The 21,696-nt window shown below is 45.8% G+C and overlaps 1 protein-coding gene across 1 annotated transcript in view; it reads left to right on the top strand.

Annotated features, from left to right (window-relative positions):
• FLI1 (Fli-1 proto-oncogene, ETS transcription factor) overlaps positions 1-19,928 on the top strand; it is an 89,910-nt gene extending 69,982 nt beyond the window's left edge. The window contains exons 6-9 of the mRNA XM_035138987.3: positions 11,797-11,868; positions 14,708-14,770; positions 15,192-15,239; positions 18,258-19,928. Coding sequence (XP_034994878.1) covers positions 11,797-11,868; positions 14,708-14,770; positions 15,192-15,239; positions 18,258-18,787 — 713 coding nt within the window. The 3' untranslated portion in view covers positions 18,788-19,928. The remainder of the gene's footprint in view (positions 1-11,796; positions 11,869-14,707; positions 14,771-15,191; positions 15,240-18,257) is intronic.
• The last annotated feature ends 1,768 nt before the right edge of the window (positions 19,929-21,696 follow it).

Raw genomic sequence — 21,696 nt, 5'->3', positions numbered from 1 at the left:
GATATTCTTGGGCTCCAACTCCCATCAATCCCAGCTAGCATGCCCAGTGGTTAGAAATGTTTTGTGGGCTTTTTTTTGCTGCTGCTGCTGCTGCTATTCATATTTCTTATTTGCTTTATCCAAAAAAGGGTCTCCAAGGTCTCAAGATAAAATAGAGATATTTTTTTTAAAAAAACCACATTAAAAAAGTGCAAAGTACAACATTCCCAAAATGCTCATCCAACAATGAACTAAAAGATGAGCACCACAGGAGAGGATGATTTAACCGCCAAAGGGCTAGGTGGAAAAAACATCTTAGCCTGGTGCCTAAGAATGGTCAAGGATGGCACTAGGTGCATTTCCCCAGGGAGAGCATGTCCATGCAGCCACCCCCTCCACACCTCCCTTGGAAGAGACACACTTTGAAGGACATCTGATAAACACTATGGGGCCTGGGCTTGTTTCTGCGGGATGATGGGAACTGTAGTCAAGCAACAATCCAAAGGGCACTCCGGAATCAAGTGGTATTGCAGACTGGGACTTGAAATGCACCACAGGTTAACAGGGGATGTTACACACTGTGGAACCAAAAGACCATGAAACTCATTGTCAGCATTTCAGGGGTTGTGTTTATTTGCACGGTATAACTGGGGAACAGAAATGACTGCTAAATTAAGATCTCTCTCTCTCACACACACATACACACACACTGCCCCCCCTCAACAACAATTAGCTTGGCTGCCACCTTAGTCGGTAGGTATGCTATCATACCCCCCAAGATTTCTCCAAGGAAAATAGGGGGATGCGGGTGGCGCTGTGGTCTAAACCACAGAGCCTAGGGCTTGCCGATCAGAAGGTTGGCGGTTCGAATCCCCACAATGGGATGAACAGAAACGCCGTTTACCTTCCCACCGGAGTGATACCTATTTATCTACTTGCACTTGGTGTGCTTTTGAACTGCTAGGCGGTCCTAGCTCCTGCCCACCTAGCAGTTCGAAAGTACACCAAGTGCAAGTAGATAAATAGGTATCGCTCCGGTGGGAAGGTAAACGGTGTTTCCGTCCGCTGCTCTGGTTTCGCAAGAAGCGGCTTAGTCATGCTTAGTCCACATGACCCAGAAACTGTCTGTGGACAAACACCAGTTCCCTCGGCCTATAGAGCGAGATGAGCGCTGCAACCCCAGAGTCATCTGCAACTGGACCTAACGGTCAGGGGTACCTTTACCCTTAAGGAAAAGCGGGACATTCCAGGATCAAATCAGAAACGGGATGGATTTTGCAAATCTAGGACTGTCCCTGGAAAATAGGGACACTTGGAGGGGCTGTGCTATGCATTCCTTGCTGGTGTTAATTTGGCTATTAATCAGCATTCATGGTTAGGAACCAAGCCACTAAGCAAGAGAGCAGATTGCTCTTAAGAGTATCACAGGCAGTTGTGGTTTTGCTGGGGAACATGCTCAGATTGTCTCTGGCTCCCTCCACAAGTCTGCCTTGTGGTTCGTGTGGCAGGTTCCTTTGGGATCAAGCCCAGCCTCCTCTGGACATTGGCTGAGGTTCCCCGTTAGCAAGCATCCCAACCAAACAAATGTACGGGGTTTCGCGTCCTTGGTACAAATTGTCTTCAGCTGCCTTGGAGACCTGAGTGGTCCTAATGAGAATCATCAGGCTTTCCTGGCCAAGGAACAATTTTCTTGCAAACGAAATGAGGCTCCTCTCATCATTAAGTGGAACGATTTGGACCTCTCTGCTTGTTTTGTTTTAATGGGAAAGAGTCTGTTTCGGTTTCCATGACTTGGCAGACCAGGTCAGATATTGCAGGCACATAAGGAAAATGGGAGACATCACAAGGTAATTTATGTGCAGGCAAGGTACACCGTTCACGTTTTGCCAAACCCAGATTTCAATATGGCAATGCAAAATGGCATGGCTTATGTAAGGAGTAGCTAAATCTTTTGAGGCTGAGGGTAGCATTGACCCTCAGTCAACATTCTGAGGGTCGTTCATCAAAGTAGGTGTGGCCAATGTGGGTGTGGCCAATGTGCAAAAGTGGGTGTGGCAAGAACTTTAGAATTCTCGGGTCTTCTTCTTTGCCCATTAGCTGTTCAGCGCCATTTTAAATCCTTGTTCAATTCATCCATCGTTCAATCCAGCAAACAGCAGCGACAACAATTTAAATGGAGAAATGTAAGGGATGTGTGCAGAAGACATAAAAACCTTCAGGCATCACAGGAACGGTCAGGAATGTTGTTTTTTAAAAAGGGAAATTACATTTTTGTTTTTAAAAGGCCAGATTTTGGTGAGGGTCTTGGGAGTCTGCAAAAAGCTTTTGGCAGCACAGTTTTTAAAATAGGGGGGGGGGAATGGCAGAGAAGGGGGGGTTGGGGGGACACAAAAAACCAACAGAGGACCCGTGGTGGAGGCAGAGGCTCCAGCCCAGTTGCCACCGTGGTGCGGGAGAGCTAGAGCTAAGGCAGCGGGTGGTGGCAGCAGGCAGAGAATGGGCACCCACAGTGAAAACTTTGTGGGTACCCAGGACCCCCTGGAGATGGCGCCAGTGCCTTTTGGTAAAATGGCATAAGAATAGGGGAACCACAGGCGTGGGGGGGGGGGGGAAGAGAGAGAGAGAGAGAGAGAGAGAGAGAGAGAGAGAGTGTGTTTCATTTTATAGTTTTTAATTTGTTTATTTATTTAAGAAAGGACATACAGTTAAGTAACATCAATATAAGAAAGAAAAGAGACAGACAGACAGACAGACAACACAACCGAATGAATATTAAACATACACACAAAATACAAATTTGAGTTGCTTCATTCATTATTCCTGAAGATAATTAGTATTGGTGGCATTGGGATGGGGGGTAGTAATACCTCCCTGCCCCGCTAAAAGTTTTTACTTATTTTTATTTTGTATCTTAGTAAATCACTTAGAGAACATTGTAATTAAATGGCACATACCTTGTATGAATGAATGAATGAATAATTCTATGACATTGATGGCTTTGATGTCCCAGTGTAATGCAAAGCAGGCACTCCTGTACCCCTCTGTGGTAAAAATGCACAAACAGGACATATTTCTATTCAGATTATTGTAATTCTCTGTAGATTTGTATATAAATCAGCACGTGCATGTTTATGCAAACCAGTGTCCTCTTTTTCCTCAGTGTGTTTCCTCTCTTTTTTGCGGGCGGGGTGGGGGGAGTTGCAATGTGCAAGTGGTTAGCCTATTGCAGATAGCGGGCAGACACCACCGCTCCTGTTCCAACGAGGATGGCAGGCAGGGCAATGAGTTTAAAAAAACCCCACAACCTTCCCCACATGTGAGGTCCAAATCTGTTCTTCCCTCCAAACACACACACACACACACACACACACACACACACACACACACACAGAGAGAGAGAGAGAGAGAGAGAGAGAGAGAGAGAGAGAAGGCAATTTAATTAAAACACCAACAGCTATGCAACGCTAAAAACTCTTTAACAAATAGCACATCTCGCTGCGCCCTCAGAAGTAGAGTTACTCTAGAAAGAGTGAGTTCTAGACCTTTTTCCGCAAGGGAAGGATCACACACCTCCATAAGCAATTTATTAGTTTTTGAAGCATCTTTTGTGAATGTAGGAGGCTATCCTGCCAGGAAGACCTTCCGCAGATAGAAAAACACAACCTTTGCTGACCCTGAGAGATTTCATAGAATTGGAGGGGACCCCCAAGGGTCTTCTGGTCCAGTCCTCTGCAATGCAGGAATATCAACTAAACTAAAGCATCCATGAGAGATGGGCATTCAACCTCTGCTGAAACACCTCCAAGGAAGGAGACTCCATCCCCTCCCGAGGGAGTCCGTTGCCACTGTCAAACAGCTCTTCCCTTCATTATGTTCTTCCTGACCTATAGTTGGAATCTCCTTTCTTTTTAACCGTCTCTCCCTCTCATGAACCCTTTGCATCTTTCCCCCATTCCTTTTCTTTTCTTTTACTGGCCAAACAACCCCAAATCCATGTCAGGACTTGGCGCACCAAAATTTGCTGTCGTGTCGTCCCCCACCTGCAACCACCACCACGTATACTTTATGTTGTTGGTTGTTGCTGCTGCTGCTGCTCCTGTGTGGAGCTATAAAGTCGGGATTTTTTGGTTCCAAGAGAAACAGTAGCTTGCTCTTGGGGGCTTAAAAAAAACAACCACCACCACTGTTTTCCTTTGAAATTCCATGGCTGGTGTTGTGTCTGCATTTCTCCCTGACCCTCTTTGGAGGTGGCCATGTGCATTTTTCAGAGAGAGAGAGAGAGAGAGAGAGAGAGAGAGAGAAGGGGAAAAAGGAGGGGGAAGGCAACCTCTCCTGGAAACAAAGCCCTGTTGTTTCTGCGCTGGAGCAGGCAGGAAACACTGCTCACAGGGGATCCCTGAAGGCCAGGACTGTCCCAGCGCGAGACTCCAGTGCGCTGAATTCAACCTGACAGCTTGTCTGGAGCACTTTCTAAGTAACCATTATCCTTCCTTTGCCCCTTGCTAAATAAGGGGGCTTCTCTGCCCCCCTCCATCCATCTCCCTCCCTCCCTCTGCTTTGAGTGCATGGAGTACAGTCCTCTGGCACATGTGTGCAAGGAATGCGCTGGAGGGGATACCTTTGCCCCCTTCAGAAAGATCCCAGACTGAGCCGGGCTTTTCCCTAAGACAAAAAGTTAATGCGTTTCCTGATGGTGTGTTTCTACAGACCAACAGCGCGTGTCTATCTCCAGCTTGCATTACGCCTGTGCTCATGCGTATGAGTGCTGGGTTTCCGCACAGTTCTGGCGGCATACACACCATGCAACTGAATCCCATTTCCTCTCCTCCAAGAATCCTGGGGACTGCAGTTTTTTTTTGAAGGGTGTTGGGAATCGTAGTGCTGGGAAGGGTAAGCTACATCTCCCCGGATTCATAAGAACATCGGAAGAAGGCTGCTGGATCAGGTCCATGGGTGCCTAGGTAGTCCAGCATCCTGTTCTCACAGGGGCCAACCAGGGGCCCCAAAGGGAAACCCACAAGCAGGATTCGAGCACAAGAGCCCTCTCCTTTCCTGCAGCTTCCAGCAACTGGCACCCACAAGCATTGCTGCCTCCAACTGTGTAGACAGAGAATAGCCATCGTGGCTAGTGGCCATTGATAGCCCTCTCTCTCCTCCTCCATGAATTTGCTTATTCCTCTCTCAGGGCCATCTGAGTCGGTAATCATCCTTGCCTCCTGTGGGAGGGAGTTCCATAGTTTAACTTTGCAGAGAGGGAATGTGCGTCAAATGAATGGCATGTCCGCAGCCTCGCCATGCAGAAACGGAGCCAGGGTGGTGTCCTGGTTAAAAGTGTTGGGCTGAGGACTTGTTCTGCTAGTCCCAACTCGGCCGTAAAGTTTGCTGGCTGACCTGAGCTGGTCACTATCTTCCTGCCTAGCCTACCTTATGAGGCTGTTGTGAGGATTGGTGTTATGTACTGAGCTGAATCCTAGAACAATAGGATCTAGAATGCCACCCAATCCAGCTCCAGGTGGAAGTGAATCAGTAACCTGATTGGCCTGCAGGAGCAGCCAATCAGCTCCTGGATGAAGTGAGTCTGTCAGCAACCTGATTGGCTTGCAGGAGCAGCCAATCGGGCTGCTAGAAGAGAGCACAGAACCACACAGATGGACCCTTAGCTGTTTGGAGAAATAGTTCTTGCATTTCTATTGGCTGCAAGAGTGTAGAGTCAAATTCAATATGTTCTTGAAAATCTGTTTGATTTTATTTTTTTGCTGGGTGGGGGAATGCTGACAGCAGCATAACTTTCACCAGTGGAGTCCCAGGACTTAAAACTAGTGCGGGGGACTTATCACCAGCACATCCCTGGTTGAGGCAGGATGAGAAAGACCCACCTGTGATGGGGGCGCCTATTCTGAACATGCTCATCCTGGCAGACCTTGGGCTTGGATGGTGCTTCAAGTGGATGGAATTTTCCCCACCTCTAAAATCACTTTGAATTATTTTATTTGCATACGCTGCAACCCCACTCTCAACATACCTTTCCCTGGGTGACTAACAATGGAATAAGCATAAAAGTGCATTTTCTTTTAAAAAGAAAATAATAAAGTTATTGGCATAGAGATGAACGCAACAGGAAGCAACTGTTTATTCAAGAGACCAGGAGTAGCTGACCCCTAAGCCAGATCTAGCCTGGCAAGCTGGAAGCTTTATCACCCTATTTCAGGGCTGCGGGGCTCCCTCCATGCTGAGATGGGGAGAGAAAATGTTTTTTGCCTGCCGGCCCTCCTGGTCCTCTTGAGAGGTGGCTTACCATCAAGGTGGCCCTCTGGCCAAAGGGGGTCAGCTACCCATGAAGCGGGCGATGAAATCGAAATAGTTCTAAATGTTAAAAAATGCTAACGTTAGATGTTCTTAAAAGCCTGGGGAAACCAGAAAGGCCAAAAGGAATGTATTTCTTTAGGCAAGCTGTGATTTCCAGTGCATCCTACCGTATACACCAGGGGTGTCCCTGTAGATGCCGGACTCCAACCCCCATCTGTCCCAGGCCAGGCAACTTGGGCGAGGTCAGGAATGATGGGAGTTGTAGTCTGGCAGTATTTGGAGTGCCTCCCCCCCCCCCGGACTAAGTAAATCAGAAGAAAGTGCCACTGAATTCAAGGGACTTACTGAGGCTTGAAGTATTTTATAGGTCAAGGTTAGCAGCTGAAGAGGTCCCTGCTCCAAGGAACTTCTAGTTAGTCCACATTTCAGCATTTGGCTAACTGGGAGGGAAAGCAGCTAAGGCTAGCAAGGAGCGATCCAAAGCTGAAGCGTCCCTTACAGGAAACACCAGCACAAAGGCGGCAGGCAGAGCTGCTCCCAGAAATTATCAATGAGGCCTAAATGGTCTGCAAATCTGAGAGATCTTTGGATGAAAGAGTCCGTGACGTTGTAGGCGTTGTTTAATATCCTTTTTCTCAGGTTTGCAATAGAGTCTGTGTTCATTCAAGGACCTTCTGGATGGAAACCAGATGGCTGTGAGATGACGGCTCTTGAAAGCCTCGTAGGATTTATATTGTGCTTTTTAATTTTGTTTGGAATTGGACACACATTTGTCACAGAAGCCGTCACAGAGACCCTCATATCTGCTGGAGCTGGCGGGATGGCAGTGAGGCTACACCAGAGGGCAACTCTTTGGTCCTCACCATTTGCAAAATATTGTTACGTGCCGCCTCAGTCTCCTACATCACCCTCCAACATTTCTCTGATGAAAATAGGGATGCCCTATTGCACAATAATTATAATAATTCTATTATTTATATCCCATCCATCTGACTAGGTCAGGGTCCCAAACTAAGGCCCAGGGGCCGGATGCGGCCCAATCGCCTTCTCAATCTGGCCCGCGGACGGTCCGGGAATCAGCATGTTTTTACATGAGTAGAATGTGTCCTTTTATTTAAAATGCATCTCTGGGTTATTTGTGGGGCTTGCCTGGTGTTTTTACATGAGTAGACTGTGTCCTTTTATTTAAAATGCATCTCTGGGTTATTTGTGGGGCATAGGAATTCATTCATATATTTTTTTCAAAATATAGTCTGGCCCCCTACAAGGTCTGAGGGACAGTGGACCGGCCTCCTGATGAAAAAGTTTGCTGACCCCTGGACTAGGTTGCCCCAGCCATTCTGGGCGGCTTCCAACATATAGATAACAGCATAATAAAACATTAAACATTTTAAGGGCTGCCTTCAGATGTCTTCTAAAAGTTGTATCTTATCTCCTTGGCTTAGGGGTTGGATAATTCCATACCCTTCAATATTTCTATGATGAAAATAGGCACCTTCTAAGGAAAAGCGGGACATTTTGGGATCAGATCAGAAACCAAGACGGCTTCTGTAAATCTGAGACTGTCCCTAGAAAATAGGGACACTTGGATGGTCTGCTCCTAGCGGTGAGAGACTGCAGGGATTCCAGGCGCTTACCCAGGTTTTGTTTCCTTGGAATGAAGCTCAGCAGAGACTGTGGTGTCTATTGGATATATTTCCACACATATTTAACCAGAGTATAGAATGGAGCACCAAGTCCTGACATGGATTTGGGGTTGTTTGGCCAGTAAAAAAACCGGAATGGGGGAAAGATGCAAAGGGTTCATGAAAGGGAGAGACGGTTAAAAAGAAAGGAGATTCCAACTATATGTCAGGAAGAACATAATGAAGGGAAGAGCTGTTTGACAGTGGCAATGGACTCCCTCGGAAGGGGGTGGAGTCTCCTTCCTTGGAGGTGTTTCAGCAGAAGTTGAATGCCCATCTCTCTATGTGTCTCCAGCTTCCAGCCTGCTTTCCAATCAGCTCCCACACACCCTCTTTGCCTATTTTCCTCCCACCTTGCAGCTAGGGGAAAGGGAAGGACCACCCATTCATTCTGTGGGCGTGGCGGTAAGGTACATCCATTTCTTCTATGGCACAGAGAAATTTCTTTCATTGCATTAATCACGGTGCTTGACTAGTCAGCTACGGCCATTGCCTAGACAAAGAAGTTGGTCTGGCCAACTTGTTTTCCTACATTCTACCCCCCCCCCATTCAAATCCCCGCGATAGGGTAAGCTCCTGTTGTTCGGTCCCTGCTCCTGCCAACCTAGCAGTTCAAAAGCATGTCAAAGTGGAAGTAGATAAATAGGTACCACTCCGGCAGGAAGGTAAACGGCGTTCACCAGAAGTGGCTTGGTCATGCTGGCCACATGACCCAGAAGCTGTACGCCGGCTCCCTCGGCCAGTAAAGCGAGATGAGTGCCACAACCCCAGAGTCGTCCATGACTGGACTTAATGGTCAGGGGTCCCTTTACATTTACCTTACCCCCCTCCCCCAGATACAAGATCCCAATAATTGGAAGGGACTTGAAGCATCACCCAGACTGACCCTATCCCCAACTTCCATAGCTCAGAGCTGCATCTCAGTGTTTTTGACTGGCGTAGGGGCTGAAATCAAGCGTCTCCTGCCACCTTTGCCCAACTCAACAGGCTGGCTGCGAGCTCTGTCACAAGAATGGGATTGTTTTTGCAAAATAAATGAACAGAAACTCCGTGCTCTGGATTGCTTCCCTGGCTGAGAATGCCTCATTGTGTTTGAAACACATTTTGCAAGGCTCCGGGTGAGGTGGCTGCCGAGTGCTGCCGTGGTGCACACATTGCATTCATTTGGCTGATGGCAGGGTGGTGGTGGGGGGTTGGGCTTTGGAGCCAGAGAACCAGAAAAATGTTGGCTTCCCTGAGCAACTATTGTCATTGTCATTTTGGAAAGATGTGGAAATGCACTCATTAAGTTCCCAGTTGTTGCCGATTCCAAAATTCCCAACCCAAAGCTCCTCTTCCTAGGGACGGGTCTCCCTCACAGGTTTCAGCTGGAATCATAGAAGCACAGAATGGCAGAGTTTGAAGGTACTCCGAGGGTCATCTAGTCCAACCCCCTGCAATCTTTTGTCCAATGTGGGGCTGGAACCCATGACCTTGAGATTCAGAGTCTCATGCGCCACCTACTGAGCTGCCCCAGCTTTTAGCCTCATTTCTTCTCCATTCTAGCTGTCAGTGTTGGGCCAATGGGCTGACTCCATATGAGGCAGATTCCTCTGCTTCTATTTAAACCAGTGCAGAACGATGAGGACTGGAATCTTGCTTGTTTTTAGGGGAAGGACTGTATCTCAGTGGTACAGCATTTGCTTTGCATGCAGAAGGTCCCAGGCATCTCCAGGTACACCTGGTAGAGATCTGTGCCTGAAACCCTGGAGAGCCACTGCCGGTCAGTGCAAACAGTACTGAGCTGGATGGCCCAATAGGCTGACTCAATATAAGGCGACTTCCTGTGTTCCTAGTGAGCTAATCCCTGGGCAATGAGATAGTCCCACAACCATCCCAAATCCCGCATACACACAAATACACACAAACAACTGACAAAACATGTATCACGCATACAGATGACTCTGCCTCTGTTTGTCTGTTGTTGGTTTTAAAAAATCCACACCAGCTTCTAACATATAAAAAACGAAACCAGGAAAATTCCAAGGAAGCTTTTCCTGCGCCAGCTGGAATAGACAACAACATGAGGGGTTTTTTTTCCATCTGACAATTTTTGCAGTCTTTGTCATTCCTAAAAGGAGCAGACAATAGGATCTTCTGGCTTTAATTCGTTTGAGAGCATCATCTCAGGACTGGTTTTAAAACTGCCCTTTCAAGGGTCTCTCAAGTGCCAGGTTCACCAGATGGCAGGGATGGGAATTTGCTCTTATGGCTAAAGGAAAGCGACAGAAAGACCCTTTTGCTGCTGAGTGGTGGTGTTTTTATTCTTATTCTTATTACAAATAAAACGGAAAATAATTGACAAGGACCAAAAGTCTTCTCAAACTTTCTGATGGTAGGTTGTTGATTTCTTCTTCTTTGCAAAGTGTATTATTTCACTGACTCGGTGTGGTCACATCTACTCTGTATATTTAATACATGATTATACAGCTTTTAACAGTCATGGAGAATCCTGGGAAGCATAGTTTGCAAAGGGTGCCAGGAGCTGTAGCTCGGGGAGGGCAGCACCATTTTAAAAAACTACATTTCCCAGGATTCTCTGCAAGTGTTAACAGTGGCATAAAATTTCTTTAAATGCAAGGCATGGAGGTGACCTTGGACCAGAGTCTAATGAACCTGTTGTATACAGAATTGCTGTGCAGGGAGCACTGCTGTAGTTTTATACTTCCATAATGCTGTTTTGTTTTGAAGAAAAGAAAGAAAGAAAGAAAGAAACCCAATCAGCCACAAAAATGGGGCATCACATTTGCTGATGGTAAAATGTTGGAAGCGTTTAGTTTTTAGAAATGCTGGTTCTTTTCTTGTTGAGTAAGGCTGTGGGCTCACCCTGTTACTCCTTTTGGTATTAGGCTTTGGTCCTGTGGATACTCATTCGAGAATATCTCCCGGTTTCAGATGCTGTTGATTCAGAGCTGTTACCCTGAGGCAAAATTCTTGCTCTCTCGGAACATGGAAATTCCAGGATTTATTAATATATATATATTTTAGCGGAATTGCTGGCTGGAAAAGATCAAAGCCAGCATGTACACACATTGAGTATTCAGATGATAGAATCATGGAAATGTGGGGTTGGAAGGGACCCCCTGAGATCATCGAGTCCAACCCCAATGTCCTTGGGCTGCTGCAGCTGCCACCAAGAAGGAAAACAAGGCAGTGAGTCAACAAAAAGTGCAAGGGGAGTTGGAGAACTGAGGGAGGAGGGCAGGCAAATGCTAAGAGAGGTTACGATTTGGCTTAGGCTTGCGTGTCAACAAGTGTATTCACATTTTTTAAAAGGTTCCACAGGAAGATGGTGCCTGTGGTCTATGCTGTCAGAGGGCATGAGCACCCTCTGCATGTGAAACAGGACAGACACCCCCTGTCTCCGCTTCCTACATATTCCTTTCAAGGTGCTATTGGCTACGTCCGTTATTTGCATGCTGCATCTCCTGGGCTCAGCTTGACTTTTCAGATGTCTCAGAGCACCTCCAGCTGCAGATGGCGATGCCCACCTCTCACACTGGTTGGCTGCAGCATATCCAGGACAACAGGAGTGAGGGATCTGTGGCCCTTAAGATGCTGATGGACTCCAACTCCCATCAGGACCAGCCAGCATGTCCAATGGTCAGGGAAGGCGGGAGTCATGGCTCATCAACATCTCAGAGAGCACTAGCTCACCTTGATCCCTAGACTGTAACGAAAGCAAGCACAAATTTTAAACCACCTCCTAACACCAGCCATTCTTTTCTCGCGTCCTTGCCTCTGTGCCCGGCTCTAAATGAAACATTTGCTGCTTCTTTTTTCCCAGATGCTTCTTCCTATGATGCAGTCAGAAGATCAGGATGGGGCAATAGCATGAACTCTGGCCACAACAACAAAAGTGAGTTGCCGATGGCCTAGATGGCAACTGGCATATCCTGTTTAACTTATTATTATTATTATTATTATTATTATTATTATTATTATTAATTGAATTAAGCGCTACAACAATGGCTGTGTCCACCGACTCCTCTCACACAAAGGGAAGAGAGAGTCTTTAACCCATTCTGACCTCAAAATAAGCAGAGACTTTGGCATATTTCTTTGGTTAGGCATCTCAGCTGTCGCTCTCATCTTTATCTCGGCTTGAGAATATAAGGTGTTCAGCTGAGATATAGGAAAGGGCTCTGTTGATGTTCATACTGTGTAGGAATGGGGTTAAGTGACGCTGAAGTCCCAAACCACCTGCGTAACTGTGTTTTAATTTTATTTTAAGCCATCTCAAGAACTTCCGTTAGTAAACATGCATAAATATTGGGTTGGATTCAGACTTGCTTTATGAAACATGGGCTTTATGAAAGGAACCATGACAAGTCAGGCATGACGTCACATGACTCCCCCTAATTTCAGTGGGACCTCTGCTCAGCTAACTCATCTATTCATTCATTCATTCATTCATTCATGTATTTAAAATATTTGTATGCTGCTGGATCATAAAAAAAATCAAAGCGGTTTATAGCTTTAAAAACATACACTAAAAACCATTAAAAAGTTTCAAACAGACATCAGTTAACATTGCGGAGGGGATGTTTTCGTTAGCACAAAGTTCTCTGGGCAGCTTTGAGTCATAAAAAATGTAAATATAAAATAAAACATTTTTAGAAAACATTACAGTCAAAATGAAATAAATGCAAGCAGGATTTAAGAAGGCCAAGTTTTTGTTTTGTGCCACCTAATCTGTAAATTCACCAAAAGCCCGCATAAGATTCTCTATGCTGTGATTGTTGACTTCTTCTCAGCCTTTGATTTAATAGATAGGGGACAGCTGTGGAACAAACTGGCCCATTCAAATATACCGTAGATAAAAGACTTCTCTGGCTCATCCAATAAGTACATCGAGGGAACCTCATGCAAATGAGACTGGGCCTTCAAGGCAATTCCACTTAACAGAGGTGTCAAGCAAGGATGTATACTGGCACCCTTCCTATTTAATTAGTATATCAATAATCTCATCCCTGATATGGCATCTCCATCTTTTTTCACCCCCACCCTTGGGAATCGTAAAGTGCCAATCCTGCTCTATGCCGATGATTTTGTTTTGAGATGCATTTTAAATAAAAGGGCACATTCTACTCATGTAAAAACATGATGCTTCCCAGACCATCTGTGGGCCGGATTTAGAAGGCGATTGGGCCGGATCCGGCCCCCGGGCCTTAGGCTAGAATATCATGGGTAGGCAAACTATCTGAGATACTGGCACAGACTAAAAAATGCCTTTGGGGACCATACTCTTACTAAGCTCTGCTGGTTAGAGCAACTAAGGGCAGGGGACAGGGCACAAAAGTGCCAAGAGAAGCTTAGGGCTTGTAATCTTCAAATGGAGAACTACTTAGCCCATGTGACCTTAGAAATTGGACTTTTGATCAGGATGCCAACCAAGACAGAGCATCCATCATTGCCGCCTGTTATTCTACTTGGTACCCCCCAAATTAAGAGCAATCACTCAAGGCCCCATTACCTTGAGACTCTGACCTTCCCACAACTATGCAGGGCCTTTGTGGAACTAAGATTTCAACAGATGCCCGTAGCATATTTGGAGGGGAGTTATCAGGGAATTCCCCATATGGATTGCAAATGTATACATGGATGCAATCTGGCAGAGGACATCACACACTATCTGCTGATTTGCCCCCTGTATACAACGCCCAGCGGAAAATATATACTGCCAATTCTTAAATGGCTTCCAGGTCAATCTGCACAGGACATAGCAGTTGAACTCCTAGTGGATAAACTTCTACATATTATTACACACCAGGTAGCCAAATTTGCACTGGCAGCCAAGAAACTCCATTTCAGCTATGTGACTGCACTCCAACCTTAAGTTTTAATGTAATTTTCTTTTTATGTTGTAAACTGCTACAGGTTACGTTGTATGATTTTAGATGAAAGTTTCCTTTTATTCTCCATTGTAAAGGCCTTTGGCTATATACAATAAAATTGATTGACTTACCAACTAAACAAATGCAATGAAAATAGGGCACACAACACCCCTATGATTAAAATGAACAGGGTTTTGTTTTTGTTTTTTAACAAAAACAGAGAGACCCAAACTATGTACTGTATATTCCTGCATATAAGACTACTTTTTAACCCAGGAAAAATCTTCTCAAAAGTCGGGGGTCATCTTATACGCCGGGTCGTATTTCTTATACGGCGAGTATATCCCAAACTCTATATTTCAACTGGAAAAGTTGGGGGTCGTCTTATATGCCCAGTCGTCTTATACGCCGGAATATACGGGCAGGTTGTCTGGAAGGCCTGCATAAACAGAACACAGATTGAGTCAATCAGAGTATTTAGGGGAGTGGGGGGGGAAGCTAGCAAGACTGTGGGGGTTGAAGGACAGAGCAGCTTTGTGGTGAGGTGGACAGAGTGGCCTAGTCGGGGCAGGGCAACTGGGAATTCTTCTCTGGATTGGATTTGAATCCAAACCGGAGAAAAAAACCAGGTCCTGGTAAGGCTCACCTCTTCTCCGAGGCAGGCTTTTATGAGCTCACAAAGTCTCTTGCTCAGCCTGGCTCAGGAGAACTTCACCAGCATCACTCATTGGTGAAAAGCACGGACTATGGCAACAAGGTCTGCTTTCAAATACCGTATCTTTTATTGTGCATGGAATCTGTTTCCTTTCCCCCCCCCCCACCCTGCGATCTGAAATGCTTTCGTTTCTCTGATACCCCCAGGTCCTCCTCTGGGAGGGACGCAAGCTGTGAGCAAGAGTGTGGAGCAACAGCGACCCCAGCCAGGTACGGGTGCCGGAAGTTTATTCCCTTAGAAAAATACGTATATACCCAGCTAGATGGGTGGAGCATTATGGTACTTAGCCCATCATCATCATCATCATCATCATCATCATCATCATCATCATCATACCACTATGGCATAAGAGTGGTTTTAAGCTTACCCAAATCATGCCCATTTCCCTCGTAATTCAGAAAGTACACAGAAGTGATGCACACCCTTAATAAATATGCTACATATAACTATTGGTTATCCAGCAAACGAACAGCAAGCAGGGATCTGTCAGGTGCTCTTATGGACAGTGGAAATAGCATCACGCTGAAGCTAACAATAACATTGCAGTTTGCAGCTGTGATAAGTAGCCTTTGGTGCAGAGAATTGAACAGTGTTTAATTTTCATTTCCTTTTGTTGGTCTCTTCACTTAGATCCCTACCAGATTTTAGGACCTACCAGCAGCCGTTTAGCCAACCCAGGTGAGTCTAGTGGGTCAACAGGTTAACAGCCCATGGGCTCATTCTATCTCTCCAGTTCTTAGATCAATACCTTATGGCTCTCATCTCCTGTATGGGCTGCAGTTCTCACTCTGGGTCCCACCCCTCACCCCATTCGATGAAACACTCACCAACTATTGGGGTCACATGTTGTTTTAGTTTAAGGTCACTGGGAGCATTCCTGTTAGCTGAGACCCTTTTTGGGGGGTTGGGGTTGCGAGCACAGTATTTGTTTTGGAGAAAGAAAGAGGAGGTTTGTTGAATATATATTTTGGCTAGCTGGAGGTTTCTAAATCCAATGCCAAGATTCATGAGGCTTGACAAATCATACCCTGAACACAGACATCCTAAGCACAAGGAATGCCATTGTTGAATTCCGAAGGCAGGTATGGGTGGGTCACAGTTGCATTGGCAACTGGTCCAAGAAATAATAAACCCATGCATGGCATTGACTTGATGGATCAGCTTATGATTTACTTCTGCATTTATACCTCACCACATCCAGTTTGCTCATTCACAAAATAGGAGCTGGCATTTCTGCAGCTGCTTTGTGCATGTGATTACATTGCAACCAGGCAGAGGGCCTTCTCGGGAGTGGCGCCCACCCTGTGGAATGTCCTCCCATCAGATGTCAAGGAAATACAGTGGTCCCTCAACTTACGAACTTAATCTGTTCCGAATGCACATTCGTAGGTCGAAAATTTCGTAAGTCGAAAAGTGGATTCCCATAGGGAAAAAATATTCGTAAGTCGAGGAAACCACATTAAAAAATTCATAAGTCGAGGAAAGCGCATTTAAAACCGCCAACGGTTTCCGTTCGGATGTAGAAAAATTCATAAGCGTGCGCCCATTTGTCCCGTTCGTAAGTCGAAAACTTTGGATGTCGAGTGATTCGTAAGTCGAGGGACCACTGTAAACAACTATTTGACTTTTAGAAGCCACCTGAAAGGCAGCCCTGTTTAGGGAAGTTATTAATGTTTGATGTTTTATTGTGTTTTTAATATTCTGTTGGGAGCCGACCAGAGTGGCTGTTCACAAGGTGAATGTCCTCCTTCTCCAATGGCTGCTATTTAACAGAAAACAGACAAGCAGACTGTTGTGATTTCATTCATGGGAGCCACCAGGTAGACCAGCTGTCTGGGGGCCCCAAAGGGAAACGTAAAATTTACTGGGGATAATTGGTCATCCTTGTTGTTGTTGTTTTTAAAAAAAGCAGCTGCAGGGGGAGGAAGCCTGACCAGGTCTGACCAGGAGTAGAGCTGTGAGGAAGGGCTTAACCCTTTTCACCACCCCCATGAAGTGCCAACAAAAATCCCCTCTGAAGCTTCTATTTAATTGTGTGGTTCTCAAACCTTTTGAGGCCACCATCACCTTGATGCCATAAACTCACCCCCTGTGCCCTATACCCAACCCTATAAAAAGCACCATTCAAAAGAACACAATGCAATAAAATTCGCAACAGTAACAATTAATTGCACATTTATTCAAAATACAATTAAAACTATTTAGTTTAATTCAAGAAAATTTGATGTACTTGATCCAGTGACATCAGCTTTTCAAAATCTGATCGTCATTTACACCTCCAGCACCTCTTGCCTCTTAATGTCCTCCTTGGTAATTCCACCCCCATGGGGTAGTATCACCCATTTTGGGAACAACTGGTTTAATGGGGACAGCCTATTGTCACTCTGTGTCAAAGTGGGGGGGTTGTTATATCCACCAGAGGAAACTGGCTATTGGTGTCACCAGCAACTTCAGGCAATGGCAGCTTCAGCGGAGGGAGGTTTTTGTCTAGACCATAGCTGCCAAGTTTTCCCTTTTCTCGCGAGGAAGCCTATTCAGCATAAGGGAAAATCCCTTTTAAAAAGGGATAACTTGGCAGCTATGGTCTAGACTACCGTAAATAGAGGAAAGGTTTCCTAAAGCTGCAGTCCTGACTAGCAACCCCCACAAAATGGCTACCAATTCACATGCACACCCTAACAGATAGAGAAGATACATTCCATGTACCATCTTGACCAGGCACAGGCAAACTTGGTCCTCCAGATGGTTTGAGACTACAATTCCCATCATCCCTGACCACTGGTCCTGTTAGCTAGGGATGATGGGAGTTGTAGGCCAAAAACATATCAGGGCCGAGTTTGCCTATGCCTGATCTTGACCAACTCACATCCGGGAGATATTGGGATTAATAGGATACAGACATCTCCAAGCCACTTGGAAGGACACTGGAGGCAAACCACCACCGATATTTTTATTCCATTTATAGCCCACCTTTTTCTGCAAGGAGCTCAAGGTTGCCTGCATGGTCCTCTTCCCTTCCTCAATTAATTCCCGCAAGAACCCTGTGAGGTAGGCTAGGCTGAGAGGCAGTGACCAGCCCCCAAGCTCACCCAGGGAGCTTCATGGCCAAGTCGGGGGAACTGAACCCTGGTCTTTCCTAGAGATGGACAAAATCTCTACCAGAATAGAATGGCAGATGAAGTTGATGGACTATGCTGAAATGGCTAAAATAACCAGAAGAATCAGAAAGACCAAAATTTTAATAAGGAATGGGGGAAAATTATAACTGATCTTGAAGACCATTGTAAACAGTTAAAATCGTTAGTAGTATTGGAACATCACTTGTAGTTTAAGGGTGAATTCTGCACGCAATGGAGATGTAAAAGATTTGGTTAATCATAAAAGATGCAGAAGGAAATGATTAATAACAGGACCCACAAAGGGGAGGATGGAAGTCCAGGAGATTCCTTGAAATCTTGTTTTTATGATATACGTTTGATATATCTCTGTAAAATTTTAATTTGAAAAACCAAATAAATAATTTTTTATATATTTAAAAAGAACCTTGGTCTTTTCCCAGTCCCAGTCGGGCATTCTAACCACTGTGCCACTCTGGCCTTGATAAATTGTCGCTTGGCAGATGATATTCCCTGCCCCTTGGCTTTGGGGCATTGTACCACCTGGTAACTGGGCGTTTCGTGGCCTCTTCTCTTGCAGGGAGTGGTCAGATCCAGCTCTGGCAGTTCCTCCTGGAGCTGCTGTCTGACAGCTCCAACGCCAGCTGTATCACGTGGGAAGGCACCAACGGGGAGTTCAAAATGACGGACCCCGACGAGGTGGCCAAGCGCTGGGGCGAGCGCAAGAGCAAGCCCAACATGAACTACGACAAGCTGAGCCGGGCCCTGCGCTACTATTACGATAAGAACATTATGACCAAGGTGCATGGCAAGAGGTATGCCTACAAGTTTGACTTTCACGGCATCGCCCAGGCGCTCCAGCCTCACCCCACCGAGTCCTCCATGTACAAATACCCTTCGGATCTCTCCTATGTGCCTTCGTACCACGCGCACCAGCAGAAGGTGAACTTTGTGCCCCCACACCCTTCCTCCATGCCCGTCACTTCCTCCAGTTTCTTTGGCGCCGCGTCGCCCTATTGGACTTCCCCGGCAGGAAGCATCTACCCCAACCCAAACGTGCCACGCCATGCCAACTCCCATATGCCATCGCACCTGGGCAGCTACTACTAGGCGGCCTTTCTCCACGTGGCAAACTGTTCTTTTTTCCATCCGTGGATATCTCTGGACATTTCTTTTCTTGTTGCTGTTGGACATGTGCCTTTCCGTTGGGAAGAAAGCTGAAAAACTGGATATTATAATTATTATAATTATTATTGGAGTCAACTTTTTCTTTTTTGTAACTCTGTCTTGGACAGGCAGGTGGATTCTCCGGCGGGCCAGTATTACGCGTTTTATTTTGGTTCTAAGCCTTATATCCCCTCTAGAGCCAAGTGGAATGTGTTTTGGAATTTGCAGTGGTTATCACTTCAGATCTTAGACAAAGCGTTGTAAAGTCCAAGGCGCTTTTTTTTTTTTTTTTTGGAAGGAAAAGACCAAGACCTCTAAGTCTTAGAAGATAAATGTTTGTTTGTTCCAGACTAATGGCAATGACCAGTTTTTTGTTTTGTTTTGTTTTGTTTTCCGGTTTGGGGGCAGAAGCAGAAGCAAGCTCCTATATTATAGGGCTTGGTTTGGAGACGCCCAACTGGAACCTTAGCTATGAAGCCAATTGTGGCTTGTTGCTTTTCACCCAACTGGAAAAAGAGATAGAGAAAAAATTAATAAATATATATATTCCTATAAATAAATATGTATATTTTAAGACAAGGGCATTGAAAGGACCTTTTGAGAATGTGCATTGTTGTTGTATCAGTTTTGTTAATATCTCCAGAAGCATCTGAGACCAAGGGAAATAGAAGAAGTTATAGTGGATCATGGGCAGGTAGTCTTATGAATGCAAAATGGAACTAATTTAAATGACAGCAGCTCCCAAGCTTGGCCAGGGTTTCAGGGGCTGCGAGAGCATAACCGATTCACGAGCGCTGTGCGTTTGTCAGACCGCTACTCAGAGGGTCAACCAAGTCAGAAGGCAACTTACTGTATAAATTATGCAGAGTTATGTTTTTACCTATATCTCACAGTATTAAAAAAGAAAGATGAAAACTGAAACGAGTTGACCTCGGTCACAAATGCAGTTGTTTTTTACTATCAAATCCATTGTTGTTGATGTTGTTTTTAAAAATGTAATTTGTACATCTTTTCAATCTGTACATTTGGGGTGCAGCTTTGTAACTTTTTTTTGCTAAAAAAATAAACTTAAAAAAAAGGAAAATGTATGCAATGTGTCTGTTGGAAAAACAAGCCCGTGGTTTTGAAAAGAACAATGGTTATATCCGGAAACAAGGGCTGCATCTACACTACAAACTTACATTGATTTTATGCCATTTTAACTGCCATGGCTACCCCCAGGGAATCCTGGGAAATGAAGTCTGATGAGAGGAACAGGAGTACAGTCGTACCTTGGTTCTTGAAGGCCTTGGTAATCGGACATTTTGGTTCCTGAACACCACAAACCCGGAAGCGAGTGTTTCAGTTTGCGAATGTTTTTCAGAAGCCGAATGTCTAACGCAACTGCCGCTGCTTCTGATTGGCTGCAGGAAGCTCCTGCAGCCAATCGGAAGCAGCACCTTGGTTATCGAACAGTTCCAGGAGTTGAACCGACTGCAAGAACAGATTAAGTTGGACAACCGAGGTACGACTGTATGTCTGAAACCCTAAATCACCTCACAGAACCACAATCCCCAGAGTTTCCTGGAGGGAGAAAATGCCCATTTAAACCACTTTCAGTTCATAGTGTAGATATGTCTGAAGGCATTCTGGATAATTAAAATACAACTTTAGCTCACATTTGAGTTTATTTCTGATTAATGCCTGTTACCTGGTATTTTGATTCAAGCTGTGAAAATGTAACAGTGATGATTAAATAGGGTTGGGTTCAATGAGAGGAGAGCAAGGTTCTCTTTCTACAGGCACTAAAACTCTTCTGGGTTGATTTGTTAGCTGCCAGAATGGATGCAATAACTTGATGACGAACACGTCATACAACACAAACCATTGGCCTGTCATTTCCTTAAAATGGACATTTGCCCCGGCTCTTCTGGTTGCAGTCCAGATGCAGAGATTTGTTTTACCCTGGTAAATTTTTCCTCCAGGGCACCAGGCTAAAAGCAAGCAAACTGCCACCGATAAATATTTTGTCACCCAAAATAAGCACCCGTCACTTATAAACTGGGATCTGTTGTTTCTCCCTAGTCCAGCAGAACCTGTTACAATTTCCAGCATCTCTGACCATTGAACAAGCTGGATTGGGCTGTTGGGAGGTGGGCGGTTAGGTGCCCAACAAAATCTGGTGGGCCATACATAGGCTCCCCCCCAGGGCCATCTTAAGCCCATCCAGCGCCCTGGTGCTAAGGTCCCTCCAGCGCCCCCCTCCAGAGCCTCTCCAAGGGAGTGCCAAGCGGACCGCGGCAGCAGCAGGAGGCCACCTCCGAGGACTCCGCGCTGCGCCTCCTTCTCGTTTCCCCAGCTCTGGGTTCCGCTCAGTCAAGCTTCGCCACCAGCACGCGCACCATGGGACCAGGAAGAGTTGCTTGGGCGCTGCGCGCGCGCTGGTGGCAAAGTTCGACTGAGCGGAACCCAGCGCTGGGGAAACGAGAAGGAGGCACAGCGCGGAGTCCTCGGAGAAGGAGAGAGACGTGGCGTAGCCTCTCAGCTCGTGGAGCGCAGTCATGGTCAGATCGCCGGAACCCTACACTCACTTGGCACCCTTCCAGCGCCCTCCAGCACCCAGCGCCGTGGTTCTCCACGCCACTAGCCTCTATGGCTAGGACGGGCCTGCTCCCCCCCTGCCATAATTCAAACTCAACAATGAATTGGTTGACTTAAATCCCTAGTTTTTATACTGTGTTCCCAGGGACCCTGGTGTTTCCCCCTCCCAGGAGCTCCCGATTCATAGAAATATTTCATAGAAACATAGAATTGGAAGGAACCTTGAGGATGATAGTCCAGCCCCCTGCAATGCAGGAATATGCAGCTGCTCC

The sequence above is a fragment of the Zootoca vivipara genome, chromosome 14, assembly GCF_965207765.1.
Source record: "Zootoca vivipara chromosome 14, rZooViv2.hap1.1, whole genome shotgun sequence".
In the NCBI taxonomy this organism is placed as follows: domain Eukaryota; kingdom Metazoa; phylum Chordata; class Lepidosauria; order Squamata; family Lacertidae; genus Zootoca; species Zootoca vivipara.
This window is presented reverse-complemented; position numbering and strand designations above follow the sequence as displayed.